This window comes from Lipotes vexillifer, unplaced genomic scaffold, assembly GCF_000442215.2.
Source record: "Lipotes vexillifer unplaced genomic scaffold, Lipotes_vexillifer_v1.1 scaffold230, whole genome shotgun sequence".
NCBI lineage: Eukaryota > Metazoa > Chordata > Mammalia > Artiodactyla > Lipotidae > Lipotes > Lipotes vexillifer.
In genome coordinates, this window is record NW_006775143.1 from 6,910,857 (window position 1) to 6,924,320 (window position 13,464).

Genomic DNA, 13,464 nt, shown 5'->3' on the forward strand with positions numbered 1-13,464 from the left:
GCCTCCAAGTCTCTAATAAATTATTCCCAGAGTGGACACTGTGTGCTGGGTTTTGAGTTCTTAGCTGTGATTGGCTGATCTGCCAGAGGAGAATGCTCTTGGATTACTGGAAGCAACTGGAGCATCTCATCGCTAGCTGCTCAGGCTTCTATTAATGGTCTCAGGAAGGTGTCACAGCATAAGATGGAGGAGCCTGACATTGAGGGCCCCAGTTATCTTCATAATCTGGCAAAGAGGTATTTCCTTTGGGGGGTAAATTTGTGCTATACAGAACTCTACCATGAACTAGAACTGCCCATATCAGATATGAACTCTAAAAAAATAGCATGGGATGAGTACAGAAACTATCTATAATTGGTTTAAATATTTTTAATCCCTTTGTTAAGGTGCAAGACGTTTATTTGCAGGATCTATACTTCTTGTTTTGTGTGCTCTTTTACTCTTTTTTTTACTCCATATACCCTAATCCATCTGTTAAGGCAGATTGGCAGTTAGAAACAAAAACTAGCTGAAATTAGTATAATCTTGAATTTCAATCTGATATTGAAAGTATTTACTTAAACTGCAGTAAACTCTTTAATCACACAAGTTATATACCTACTTATTGTTATAATTCAAATATCTAATGAGAATTTATGAAACTTGTCTTATCTGTGTATTATGATTTGCCAAAGTTAGAACAAAAAGACTTTTTTTTTGGTGTTTTAAATAGCAGTGTTATTTTATTTTATTTTTAAACATCTTTATTGGAGTATAATTGCTTTACAATGATGTGTTAGTTTCTGCTTTATAACAAAGTGAATCAGCTATACATATACATATATCCCCATATCTCTTCCCTCTTGCTTCTCCCTCCCTCCCTCCTTATCCCATCCCTCTAGGTGGTCACAAAGTACCGAGCTGATCTTCCTGTGCTATGCGGCTGCTTCCCACTAACTTTCGGTTTTACATTTGGTAGTGTATGTATGTACATGTGTGGAGAAAAGGGAACCCTCTTGCACTGTTGGTGGGAATATAAATTGATACAGCCACTATGGAGAACATTATGGAGGTTCCTTAAAAAACTAAAAATAGAACTACCATACGACCCAGCAATCCCACTACTGGGCATATACCCTGAGAAAACCATAATTCAAAAAGAGTCATGTCTATTTACAATAGCCAGGACATGGAAGCAACCTAAGTGTCCATCAACAGATGAATGGATAAAGAATTTGTGGCATATATGTACAATGGAATATTACTCAGCCATAAAAAGAAACGAAACTGAGTTATTTGTAGTGAGGTGGATGGACCTAGAGTCTGTCATACAGAGTGAAGTAAGTCAGAAAGAGAAAGACAAATACCGTATGCTAACACATATATATGGAATCTAAAAAAACAAAAAATGGTCATGAAGAACCTAGGGGCAAGATGGGAATAAGGACGCAGACCTACTAGAGAATGGACTTGAGGATACGGGGAGGGGGAAGGGTAAGCTGCGACAAAGTGGCATGGACATATATACACTACCAAACATAAAATAGATAGCTAGTGGGAAGCAGCCGCATAGCACAGGGAGATCAGCTCGGTGCTTTGTGACCACCTAGAGGGGTGGGAGGGAGGGATATGGGGACATATGTATATGTATAACTGATTCACTTTGTTATAAAGCAGAAACTAACACACCATTGTAAAGCAATCATACTCCAATAAAGATGTTTAAAAAAATAGAAAGAGTCATGTACCACAATGTTCATTGCAGCACTATTTACAATAGCCAGGACATGGAAGCAACATGTGTCCATTGACAGATGAATGGATAAAGAAGATGTGGCATATATATATATACAATGGAATATTACTCAGCCATGAAAAGAAATGAACAAAAAAACTTCTAACACTCGTTTGAAGTGTTACACTCGTTCAAAGTGTTACGCTCCTTAAAAGCCTACGCTCATTCTCTGTCTAGCTGTGACCGGCTGAGGCAGCATAGGGACGGTAGCCTTGCCTGGCTACTGCAGCACTAGGGTGTCAGTTGGTCCCGCCCAGAACACTTCAGTTCTGCCCTGCAAGGATATATTTAATAACTGATTGGTGTGTCCCTTTAATACAAGAAAATGGAAACTGAACAGCCAGAGGAAACTTTCCCAACACCGGAGCCAATGGCGAATTTGGTAAACACCCTGCTGAAGATATGGGAGACGAACAAGCTTTTAAAAGATCTAGAAACACTGATGAGAAGGTTGAATTACGCATTCTGCTTCAGAGCAAGAATCCTGGGGAAGTGATTGGAAAAGGAGGCAAGAATATTAAGGCTCTCCGTACAGACTACAATGCCAGTGTTTCAGTCCCAGACAGCAGTGGCCCTGAGTGCATATTGAGTATCAGTGCTGATATTGAAACAATTGGAGAAATTCTGAAGAAAATCATCCCTACCTTGGAAGAGGGCCTGCAGTTGCCATCACCCACTGCAACCAGCCAGCTCCCGCTCGAATCTGATGCTGTGGAATGCTTAAATTACCAACACTATAAAGGAAGTGACTTTGACTGCGAATTGAGACTGTTGATCCGTCAGAGTCTGGCTGGAGGAATTATTGGGGTCAAAGGTGCTAAAATCAAAGAACTTCGAGAGAACACTCGAGACAACAATCAAGCTTTTCCAGGAATGGTGTCCTCACTCCACTGACAGAGTCGTTCTTATTGGAGGAAAACCTGATATGGTTGTACAGTGCATAAAGATCATCCTTGGTCTTATATCAGAGTCTCCCATCAAAGGACATGCTCAGCCTTATGATCCCAATTTTTACAATGAAACCTATGATTATGGTGGTTTTACAATGATGTTTGATGACCGCCATGGACGTCCTGTGGGTTTCCCATGTGGGGAAAAGGTGGTTTTGACAGAATGCCTCCTGGTCGGTGTGGGCGTCCCATGCCTCCATCCAGAAGAGATTATGATGATAGGAGCCCTCGCCGAGGACCTCCTGGACAAGGGGGCCCGGGTGGTGGCAGAGCTCGGAATCTTCTTCTTCCTCCACCACCACCACCTAGAGAAGGAGATCTAATGGCCTATGACAGAAGAAGGAGACCTGGAGACCGTTATGATGGTGTGGTTGGTTTCAGTGCTGATGAAACCTGGGACTCTGCAGTAGATACATGGAGCCCATCAGAGTGGTAGATGGCTTATGAAGCACAGGGTGGCTCTGGATGTGATTATTCCTATGCTGGGGGTTGTGGCTCATATGGTGATCTTGGTGGGCCTATTATTACTACACAAGTAACTGTTCCCAAAGATCTGGCTGGATCTATTATTGGCAAAGGTAGTCAGCGGATTAATGAGTCATGAGTCAGGAGCTTCGATCAAAATTGATGAGCCTTTAGAAGCGTCTGAAGATCGGATCCTTACCATTACAGGAACACGGGACCAGATACAGAATGCACAGGATTTGCTGCAGAACAGTGTGAAGCAGTATTCTGGAAAGTTTTTCTAAGACTAGTGAAGAACTGAAGGAGTCCTGCATCTTTTTTTTTTTAATCTGCTTTTGTTTAAAAAGCCAACATTCCTCTGCTTCATAGGTGTTCTGCATTTGAGGTGTAGTGAAATCTTTGCTGTTCACCTGATGTAATGTTTCAGTTCCTTACAAACAGGTTGGGGGTGGGGGAGGGTGTGCAAAAACACTGAAATTTTGAAACAGCAGCAGAGTGAGTGAATTTTAATTTTTGCTTATTGGTGGTGGTTTAAAAAAAAATCCCCCCATGTAATTATTGTGAACACTTTGCTTTGTGGTCACTGTAACATTTGGGGGGTGGGACAGGGAGGAAAAGTAGCAATAGTCCATATGTCCCTGGCATCTAGTCAGAGCAGTGTGCAGAATGTAATGCTCTTTTGTGAGACGTTTTATGATTTTTAAAATAAATTTAGTGAACCTAAAAAATAAATAAATAGATTAGCCAAAGGTTCCAGGGCCATTTGAAACAACTTAAAGGAATTGTCTCATCATTGGCAAAATGTAAATAGTTTCCATTGGTTCATGAATACAAAAACTTAAAAATCCTTATTTAAAAAATAGATTTTACACCTCAACTGTGAAACTAAAAGAGAAAAGGTGTTTTAAAAAAAACAGAAAGGAAAAATAATATGTAATGTTATTATACTCTTAACTTGCTTTTATGGCCCTAATTACTTTTATTTCAGAACACAACATTTTGGCTGGAGGTATGCCCAGTTAACAAATATTCTGAGTTCCTGCTACATGTAAAACTCTATGCTATTACTCAGCCATAAAAAGAAACGAAATTGAGCTGTTTGTAATGAGGTGGATAGACCTAGAGTCTGTCATACGAGTGAAGTAAGTCAGAAATAGAAAGACAAATACCGTATGCTAACACATATATATGGAATTTAAGAAAAAAAAATGTCATGAAGAACCTAGGGGTAAGACAGGAATAAAGACACAGACCTACTGGAGAACGGACTTGAGGATATGGGGAGGGGGAAGGGTAAGCTGCGACAAAGTGAGAGAGTGGCATGGACATATATACACTACCAAACATAAGGTAGATAGCTAGTGGGAAGCAGCTGCATAGCACAGGGAGATCAGCTCGGGGCTTTGTGACCGCCTGGAGGGGTAGGATAGGGAGGGTGGGAGGGAAGGAGATGCAAGAGGGAAGAGATATGGGAACATATGTATATGTATAACTGATTCACTTTGTTATAAAGCAGAAACTAACACACCATTATTGTAAAGCTATACCCCAATAAAGATGTTGAAAAAAAAAAAGAAAAAAAACTCTATGCTAGATTTTATGGTGCTAAAAAGAAAAGTCTGTGTGGCATTACGTCTTTATTTCCACACTGATTACTGAATCGTGAATATATTTTTGTACATGAACAAAGAAGATATCAAATTCAGACATATCTTCAGAAAGCTCCATGAAGAATGAGAATAGGGACTTCTCTAGCGGTCCAGTGGGTAAGACTCCACACTTCCACTGCAGGGGGCACGGATTCAATCCCTGGTTGGGGAGCTAAGATAGCTTCATGCTGCGCAGTGCAGCCAAAAAAAAAAAAAAAGGAATGAGAATATTTGTCTATATTATTGTCTTCTGCTGAACATGGCTTGCCTAAATATTTTCTCTTCCTTTCACTTTAAAATAATCGCCTACAATATGAGGTGTCTAGTTGTCAAAGAGACCTTGGTAAGGTTGAAGAATTGTCTAGATTCTCAAATATTGCCACCACATGCCAGATTTTTTGATTATGTGGGTAAATTGGATGGTTTAGATGTAAGACTTAGTTGTCTGCTACTACTCAGAACTGTCAATTTAACTAGCAGTACCTACAATTAGCATGCTCATGTATGCTCCATATGAACAGAGAAACAAAATACAATCAATTCTCACTTAGGAGGGAGTGGGAGGTTTGGGGCATAGATTAAAGGGTTTGTGAATTAATGGTCTCTTCCCTACCAAGGCTAATAACTTCATACCTACTAATAAACAGTATTTACTGATTTACACTGCTTGTCATACATACTTCCTTCTCACCTCAGCACCCAAAACACACAAACAGACAGACATCGCTCACTCACACACAAGACTGAAGGACTTGAACTAAACTTTAGGACCTGTCACTTCCTGAGAAGGTAGAGCAGACAGAACTTTTTCATAGTTCTGATCCTCAGCCAGTAGAAGCTCCAGAAATTCTGTTTAGAATGGACTTGGTGGGGACAGCAATTTATAAAGATTTGTGTTGAAGCTACCATTTTGTATGGTAAGCAAGGTAATTTTATGTGAATCGCATTTTTATTTTGGGTGGCTTATAGTGTTGGTGCTAGCATGGTTTATGGAAGGAAATGCTAAAACCCTCCCAAGTCAGCCCCCTCTGGCTCCAGTTCCACTGAAGGAAATGGAAGGAAGTAGAAGTAAGTTATAGGAAAGCAGGAGCAGTTAGGGAGCTGACAAGCTGACAAACCTTCCTAGGGTAGGAGGAAGTAAGCATTTGAAATTTGGTCTATGGAACTCTCTACTTCAGTTTACACATTTATAAAATAGAGTTCATTTTTTTAAATAGATTTATTTATTTTATTTTTGGCTGCATTGGGTCTTTGTTGCTGCACACGGGCTTTCTCTAGTTGTGATGAGCGGGGGCTACTCTTCATTGCGGTGTGCGGGATTCTCATTGCAGTGGTTCTCTTGTTGTGGAGCACAGCCTCTAGGTGCGCAGGCTTCTGTAGTTGTGGCGCGTGGGCTCAGTAGTTGTGGCATATGGACTTAGTTGCTCCGCGGCATGTGGGATCTTCCCGGACCAGGGCTGGAATGTGTCCCCTGCATTGGCAGGCGGATTCTTAACCACTGCGCCACTAGGGAAGCCCTAAAATAGAGTTCATTTTTGACATGCTTTTGAGTGTAGAAAATACTTAGAAAAATACTTTTCTTGAAATTTTATTATGCAAAAAGACAATATAATTAATAAATTAAACTTTAACTCTTCTTTTTCAGTAGTTTGCTTATTGCTGAAGAATCAGCTAACAAATACTGTATGGTGTGGCAATCAGAAAGCTGCAGAAGCTCTTTGAATCCATTTTTGTTTAGAGGTAAATGTTAATTGATTTTGAATGCTAAATAGAAAGTATAGATAAAAGGTACAATCAGTAGAAAAGTATTGTCAGTATTATTATTATTATTATTGTTGAAAATACTGTCATTATAAAAAGCACCATTCCAAAATTAGGATTTCAAAATTTATAATCCTAATTTTGGGTTGAGGCTTGTAATGCAGTTAATAATATTAAGTAGTTGTGCTACTTCAGTTCCTCCATACAATATTCTGTGTCCCTACTTAGGCTAAAAAGTAATGAAGCGGAAGGTTCTGTGTCAAAATATTTTAAATGATAGTCATCATAAAAATCTGATAAAATATATCATCTTGTTTAGGCTCATTATAATGAATTGGAATTTCTGATTTAATAAATCTTACGTTGACTCTTCAAAATATTGTCGAATGTATTAATTTAGTAATTACTAAAATGGTCAAACAAAATAATAGTTCCATCTCCTACTAAATAGTAGAATAATTTTAACTTCATGATATTTCCATAAGTTGAAATAAACCTTTATGTAACTTCTATTGCTATAATATTTTGGACTTTTACAAATATTAGCATCTTGAAGATGAAATACTAGACATAACTTTTAGTTTTTTTCTAATTTGTAAAAATCTATTTTGTAAGAAATTTCCAGTGTGGTTCTGTTTATTGTGTTTTTTTTATCTTTTTTGCCCTGTGGACTGTTTCTCACTATTTTTTTTTGGTTTGTTGTGGTTTTTTAAGTGCCAAGAACTGGAGAGCCCAACAGTCTATATTCAGTTGTAGATTTTAAAAAGATATTTTCTATTGAAGAAGAAAGCCTTGTGATTAATCCTGAAAATGCAGAGTGGTGGAAACAAGCAGGACTAAATCTGATAATGGCAAAAACTTTGGAACATCTAAGTACATATCTGTATCATAATAATTTATCTTCTGATGATAGTAAACTGGAGACATTTTTGCCTACCAATGTGCTTCAATTAGAATGTAAGTATGTAATAGTAAATATCACTTGTGTAAACATTTTCAGAATGAGATGTTAGATACTGGCTTTCCACTAGGTTATTGGGAAAATAAAACTAAATTCCAACATTCAATATAGCTCTGGCTCTGCCAGAATTTATAACTTTGACCTTCACTAAGCCTCATTTTCTTCCTTGAAAAAATGAGGAAGTTTGACCAGCTAATCATTAAATCTCTTTCTGTCCTAAAATTCTATCGTCTCAGCTTTAAATGTCTGGCCATTTTCAATTAGTGTCTTTGTTTTCTTTTATAAATGATTAATTTCTAGCCCATTTTCTGTTTACATCAGCCTAGATACAAACCGGCACTGTTATTTTTCAACCTGACAGCTGAGCTTTAAGTGTTCAATCATATCTAGTAATCTCTCTTCAACAATAGAAAATCTTCCTTTGTTACCAAAAAGTTTACTCATTAAGGGTTTTTTACTTGTATAATTTAAGAAGACAAAAATGTCTTTTGAGTTAATTTTTTTTCTTCTTCTAGGAACTTTATGTTCCCCTAAGTTCTTTGAGCATATTTATGATTATTACTTTGAACTCTTTATTGAGTAGATTGCTTACCTTCACTTAGTTCTTCTTCTGGGGTTTTATCTTGTTCCTTCATTTGGAGCATAGTCCTCTGTCCCCTCATTTTGCCTGATTCACAGTTTTTATTTCTATGTGTGTGGTAGGTTGGGTATGTTTCCCAGTCTTGTAGAAGTGGTCTTTTGTAGATGTCACATGCGTCCCAGCAGCACACTCCCCTCTGGCCACCAGAGCTATGTGCACTAGGGGTGCCTCTTATGTGGGCTGTCTAGGCACTTCTGTTGTGGCAGACTGACTAATGTGAGTGGTCTGATAGGTGTGGCTGGCCCCTTGTCCAGTTGGTTGCCAAGCCCTGCCCTTGTGTGGAGGCTGCGGGCTACTAGTGGGCGGGGCTGTGTCACAAGGTGGCTGGAGCTCTGGGGGCCCCCAGGGTTACTGTTGGCCCACTCATGGGCAAAGCCAGGTCCCAGGATGGCTGGTTATAAACCTGGGGGTCACAGATCTAGTGTCAGCCTGCTGGTAGGCAGGGTTGGTTTTTGACACTTCAGGGGCCTGGGATGTTCTGAAGCTGGTGTCGGCCAGCTGGTGGGTGGGGTGAGGTGGCTGGCTGAGGGGCCAACGTGTCCCAGAGCTGACATTAGCCTACTGGGGGAGGCAGTGGGACTCAAGTGTTCCAGGGCTAGTGCCCACCCACTGATAGGTGGAGACAGGTGCTGGGGTCTCTGGCTGCAGGGTCCTGGGGTGTCATAGCTGGTATTGGCCTGCTGGTGGGCAGGGCTGAGGCCTAGGAGATTCTGGGGCTGTTGTCCATCCACTGGTGGGCAGGAATGGGTCCTGGGCCTTCTGGTGGGCAGGACCAGGTCCCAGGGCGGCTAGGGGTTCAGGGGTGCCTGCTGGTGGGTTGGGCTGTGTCCCCACGCAGCTAGCTGGTTGACCTGAGGCACCCCAGTACTAGTTGACAGGCTGATGGGTGGGGCCAGTCCCAGTGCTAATAAGCTAGAGGGAGGATTCCAAAATGGCACTTGCCATCACCAGAATCCTCATGGCAGAATGAGCTCCCAAAAAATGGCTGCTGCCAATTTCTGTGTCCCCGGAGTGAGCTCCAATTGCCGCTGGCCTTTTTGGAAATCTCTCCAAGATCAGCTGGTGGGTCTGATCCAGGCTCCTTTCAAAGTACTGCTTCTGGGGCTTCCCTGGTGGCGCAGTGGTTGAGAGTCCGCCTGCCGATGTAGGGGACACGGGTTCATGTCCCGGTCTGGGAAGATCCCACATGCCGCGGAGCGGCTGGGCCCGTGAGCCATGGCTGCTGAGCCTGTGCGTCCGGAGCCTGTGCTCCGCAACGGGAGAGGCCACAACAGTGATAGGCCCGCATAACCCAAAAAAAAAAAAAAAAAAAAAAAAGTACTGCTTCTACCCTGGGTCTCAGGGTGAGTGAGATTTTGTGTGCCTCCTTTGAGAGTGGAGACTGTCTCCTACAGCTCTCCTGCTCTCCCAAAAGTAAGCCCCTGTGGTCTTCAAAGTCAAATGTTCTGGGAGCTCGTCCTCCTGTTGCATGACCCCAGCCATGGAAGCCTATGTGGGGCTTGGACCCCTTACTCTTTGGAGAGAACCTCTGCAATTAACCTCTGTAATTATCCTCCCATTTGTGGGTCACCCACCCGGTGGCAGGGTATGGGTGTCGACTATACTCTGTCTCCACCCCTCCTCTCTGTCTCATTGTGGTTTCTTCTTTATATCTTTAGTTGTAGAAGATCTTTTTCTTCTAGTCTTCAGGTCTTTCTCATCAATAGTTGCCCTGCAAATAGTTGTGCTAATTTTGGTGTGCCCATGGGAGGAGGTGAGCTCAGGGTGTTCCTGCTCCACCATCTTGGCCACTCCCCCTCCTCTTTTGAGTTATTTTGGTTGCTATGTATGCCATTATAGTAAATGGAACATACTTAGACTCAATTATACCTTTTTGAAATATGTATTGTTTTAAATACGTATTGTTTTAAATATGTATTGTTTTTAAATCAGTTTGTGCAATAGTTAATACATTTAGCTTTTAAAGGAGCTGGGGAAGTTTACTTTTATTTTATTACAGAGTAAATAAATATATTTAAAAGTGAATTTTAGGGACTTTCCTGGTGGTGCAGTGGTTAAGAATCCACCTGCCAATGCAGGAGACACGGGTTCGAGCCCTGGTCCGGGAAGATCCCACATGCCGCAGAGCAACTAAGCCCGTGCACCACAACTACTGAGCCTGCATGCCACAACTACTGAAGCCCACGTGCCTAGAGCCCGTGCTTCACAACGAGAGAAGCCACCACAATGAGAAGCTCATGCACCACAACGAAGAGTAGCCCCCACTCGTTGCAACTAGAGAAAGCCAGCGCACAGCAACAAAGACCCAACGCAGCCAAAAATAAATAAATAAATAAGTAAATAAAATTTTTTAAAGAAGTGAATGTTAGACATTATTGTGTATGTTGGAAGACTGCACTAAGGAGATAGGAATTGGGGTGAGAATTGTTATCAAGGGATGTTTCAAAGACAGAAGACAGAGGGCTTTGGATGTGGTAGAAAAGAGGGTAGATAAACAGTCTATGTCAAGCAAATGCACACCAGTCTATCCTAAGACCCAGATGGTTACCCATGGTAGAAGAAGAATTTTAAAAGAGATGAGGTCAGATGGTGAGACAAAGAAAAGAGAGATGATTTTATGGAGTCTTCCAATATCCATAATAATGTATTAAATCTATAAAACTATGTATAATCTTTATTATGATATATAACTATATTGAGGTTAAAATGAAACATATAACACATCTTGTTATCTAGCAGAATTATGAATCCCGAAGTTTCATCCTGAAGTTTAAAAAGCAATAACTTTATCAGGAGCCCATGGCCATGTTGTCAGGATAGGGGTGGTTAAAGAGAGTAGTAGAGGAAAATAATCAGAAAAGTGAAATAGAAAACAGTTCCTATTTACCTACTAAACACTCCAGAATATCTCTAGAAAATATCTTGGAGGCTGCAAATTGGTAGCACTCAGATCCTGTTCAGCCCATGTACTGTTGACCCATATGGTATTTTAATTAGTTACCAGCATTTAAAATTTGGAGGGTTGTACGAAAGTGATCTGTATTTTGAAATTGTCTTTAAAATTCCAAAAATCAGACTCAGATTCTCACATGGCAACAACTGGTTAGGGCTGGTAGTAGCTCACCATTCAGACAGACCATGCACCCTCCAGTTCACCGTAGCTCCCAGCACTCACAAATTGAGGCCAGGTATTGGTTGGTATTTAGCATTACTCTTGCACTTTTGTCTTATATTTATAATAGTTAAGAGAAAAGTAAAATGTTTCCGATACCAGTATCTCTAATAAAAGCAAAAGCAAAAAGATTTATAGACCACATTTTGGAAGAAAAAAACAAAATCTATCTTCCCAAAAGTTATGATTTAAGCACTGGCCCTGTACTTCACTCATTTACATTATTTAGCTGGCCTATCAGGCACTTACGTTTTTTTCAAATAAACTTTGAAGTATAATTTACATATAATAAAATGCACTTGTTCTAACTGTACAGTTTAATGAATTTTGACACATGTATTTTTATACCATGAAACTATCACCACCATTAAGATATAAAATATTTCTATCACCAGGAAGTTCCCTTGTGCTCCACTGCATTCTATAGTGATTCTCCTTCTATCCCACCCTTCTCCCCTACCAACCTTCACCCCTGACTTCAAGTAACCACTGGTCTGCTTTCTGTCACTATATATTAGTTTCCCTTGTTCTGGAATTTCATTTATGGAATCATACAATATGAACTCTTTTGTGTCTGCCTTCTACTCAGAATAACATTTTTGAGATTCACTCATGATGTTGTATGTATCTCTAGTTCATTTCTTTTTTATTACTGAGGAATTTTTCATTCTATGGATGTACCAAGGTTTGTTTATCAACTCTCCTGGATTTTTTTCTAGTTTTTTACTGTTATGAATAAAACTGCTATGAATATTCTTGTAGAAGTCTTTTTGTGGACATTTGTTATCATTTCTCTTCAGTGAATATCTAGGAGTATAACTGTTAGGTTTTATGGTAGGTTTATGTTTAACTCTTTAAGAAACTACTTTTTTCCAAAGTGGTTGCTCTGTCTTACATTTATACCAGCAATGTGTGAGGGTTTCAGTTACTCTATATCCTTGCCAACTCTTGGCATTGAAAATCTTAAATTTTAGCCCTTCTGATGGGTATGTTGTGGTATCTCATTGTGGTTTTAATTTGTATTTTCCTGATAATTAATGACGATGACCATCTTTTTACAAACTCATTGGCTATATTTATACCTTCTTTTAAAAAATATTTAATAGCTTTATGGACATGTAATTCACATACCGTATAATTCACCCATCAAAAGTATATACCTCTCGGGCTTCCCTGGTGGCGCAGTGGTTCAGAGTCCGCCTGCCTATGCAGGGGACACGGGTTCGTGCCCTGGTTCGGGAAGATCCCACATGCCGCGGAGCAACTGGGCCCGTGTGCCATGGCCGCTGAGCCTGCGCGTCCGGAGCCTGTGCTCCGCAACGGGAGAGGCCACAACAGTGAGAGGCTCGCGTACCGCAAAAAAAAAAAAGTATATACCTCTCTGTGAATACACTAAAAACCATTGAATTACCATTCAAAGTTAGTATATTCACAGAGAGGTATAACCATTACCACAATCAATTTTAGGAGATTTTAATCCTCCCCCAAAAGGAATCTTGTACCCATTAGCAGTCACTCCCATTCTCTGTCTTTATAGATTTGTCTGTTCTGTATGTGCCATAGAAATGGAATCATACAATATGTGGTCTTTCGTGACTGCTTTCATTTAGCATGTTTTCAAGATTCATCCATATTGCAGCATGTGCATATCTTATATGAAGTATTGATAAAATATTTTGTCAAATTTTTAATTGACTTTCTTTTAAAATATTATAACAGTTCTTCAAATATTTTGGATACAGTCTTTTTTTTTTTTTTTTTTTTTTTTTTTTTTTACGGTACGCGGGCCTCTCACTGTTGTGGCCTCTCCCGTTGCGGAGCACAGGCTCCAGACACGCAGGCTCAGTGGCCATGGCTCACGGGCCCAGCCGCTCCGCGGCACGTGGGGTCCTCCCGGACCAGGGCACGAACCCGTGTCCCCTGCATCAGCAGGCGGACTCTCAACCACTGTGCCACCAGGGAAGTTCGGATACAGTCTTTTAAAAAAAAGTATATGTATTACAAGTATTTTCTTCTGGTCTGTGGCTTGCTTTGTATGTACGTTTTTGACCCTTAGAATAACTGTAGTTATGATAGCTCCAAGGCTATGACT

The 13,464-nt window shown here is 40.4% G+C and overlaps 1 protein-coding gene and 1 pseudogene across 2 annotated transcripts in view; both read left to right on the forward strand.

Moving 5' to 3' along the window:
* SHOC1 (shortage in chiasmata 1) overlaps positions 1-13,464 on the forward strand; it is an 85,135-nt gene that overhangs the window by 22,839 nt on the left and 48,832 nt on the right. For both annotated transcript variants that reach the window (XM_007449771.1, XM_007449772.1), the window contains 2 exons: positions 6,484-6,578; positions 7,314-7,556. In XM_007449771.1, coding sequence (XP_007449833.1) covers positions 6,484-6,578; positions 7,314-7,556 — 338 coding nt within the window. The remainder of the gene's footprint in view (positions 1-6,483; positions 6,579-7,313; positions 7,557-13,464) is intronic.
* LOC103089054 (heterogeneous nuclear ribonucleoprotein K pseudogene) lies at positions 2,100-3,473 on the forward strand (annotated as a pseudogene).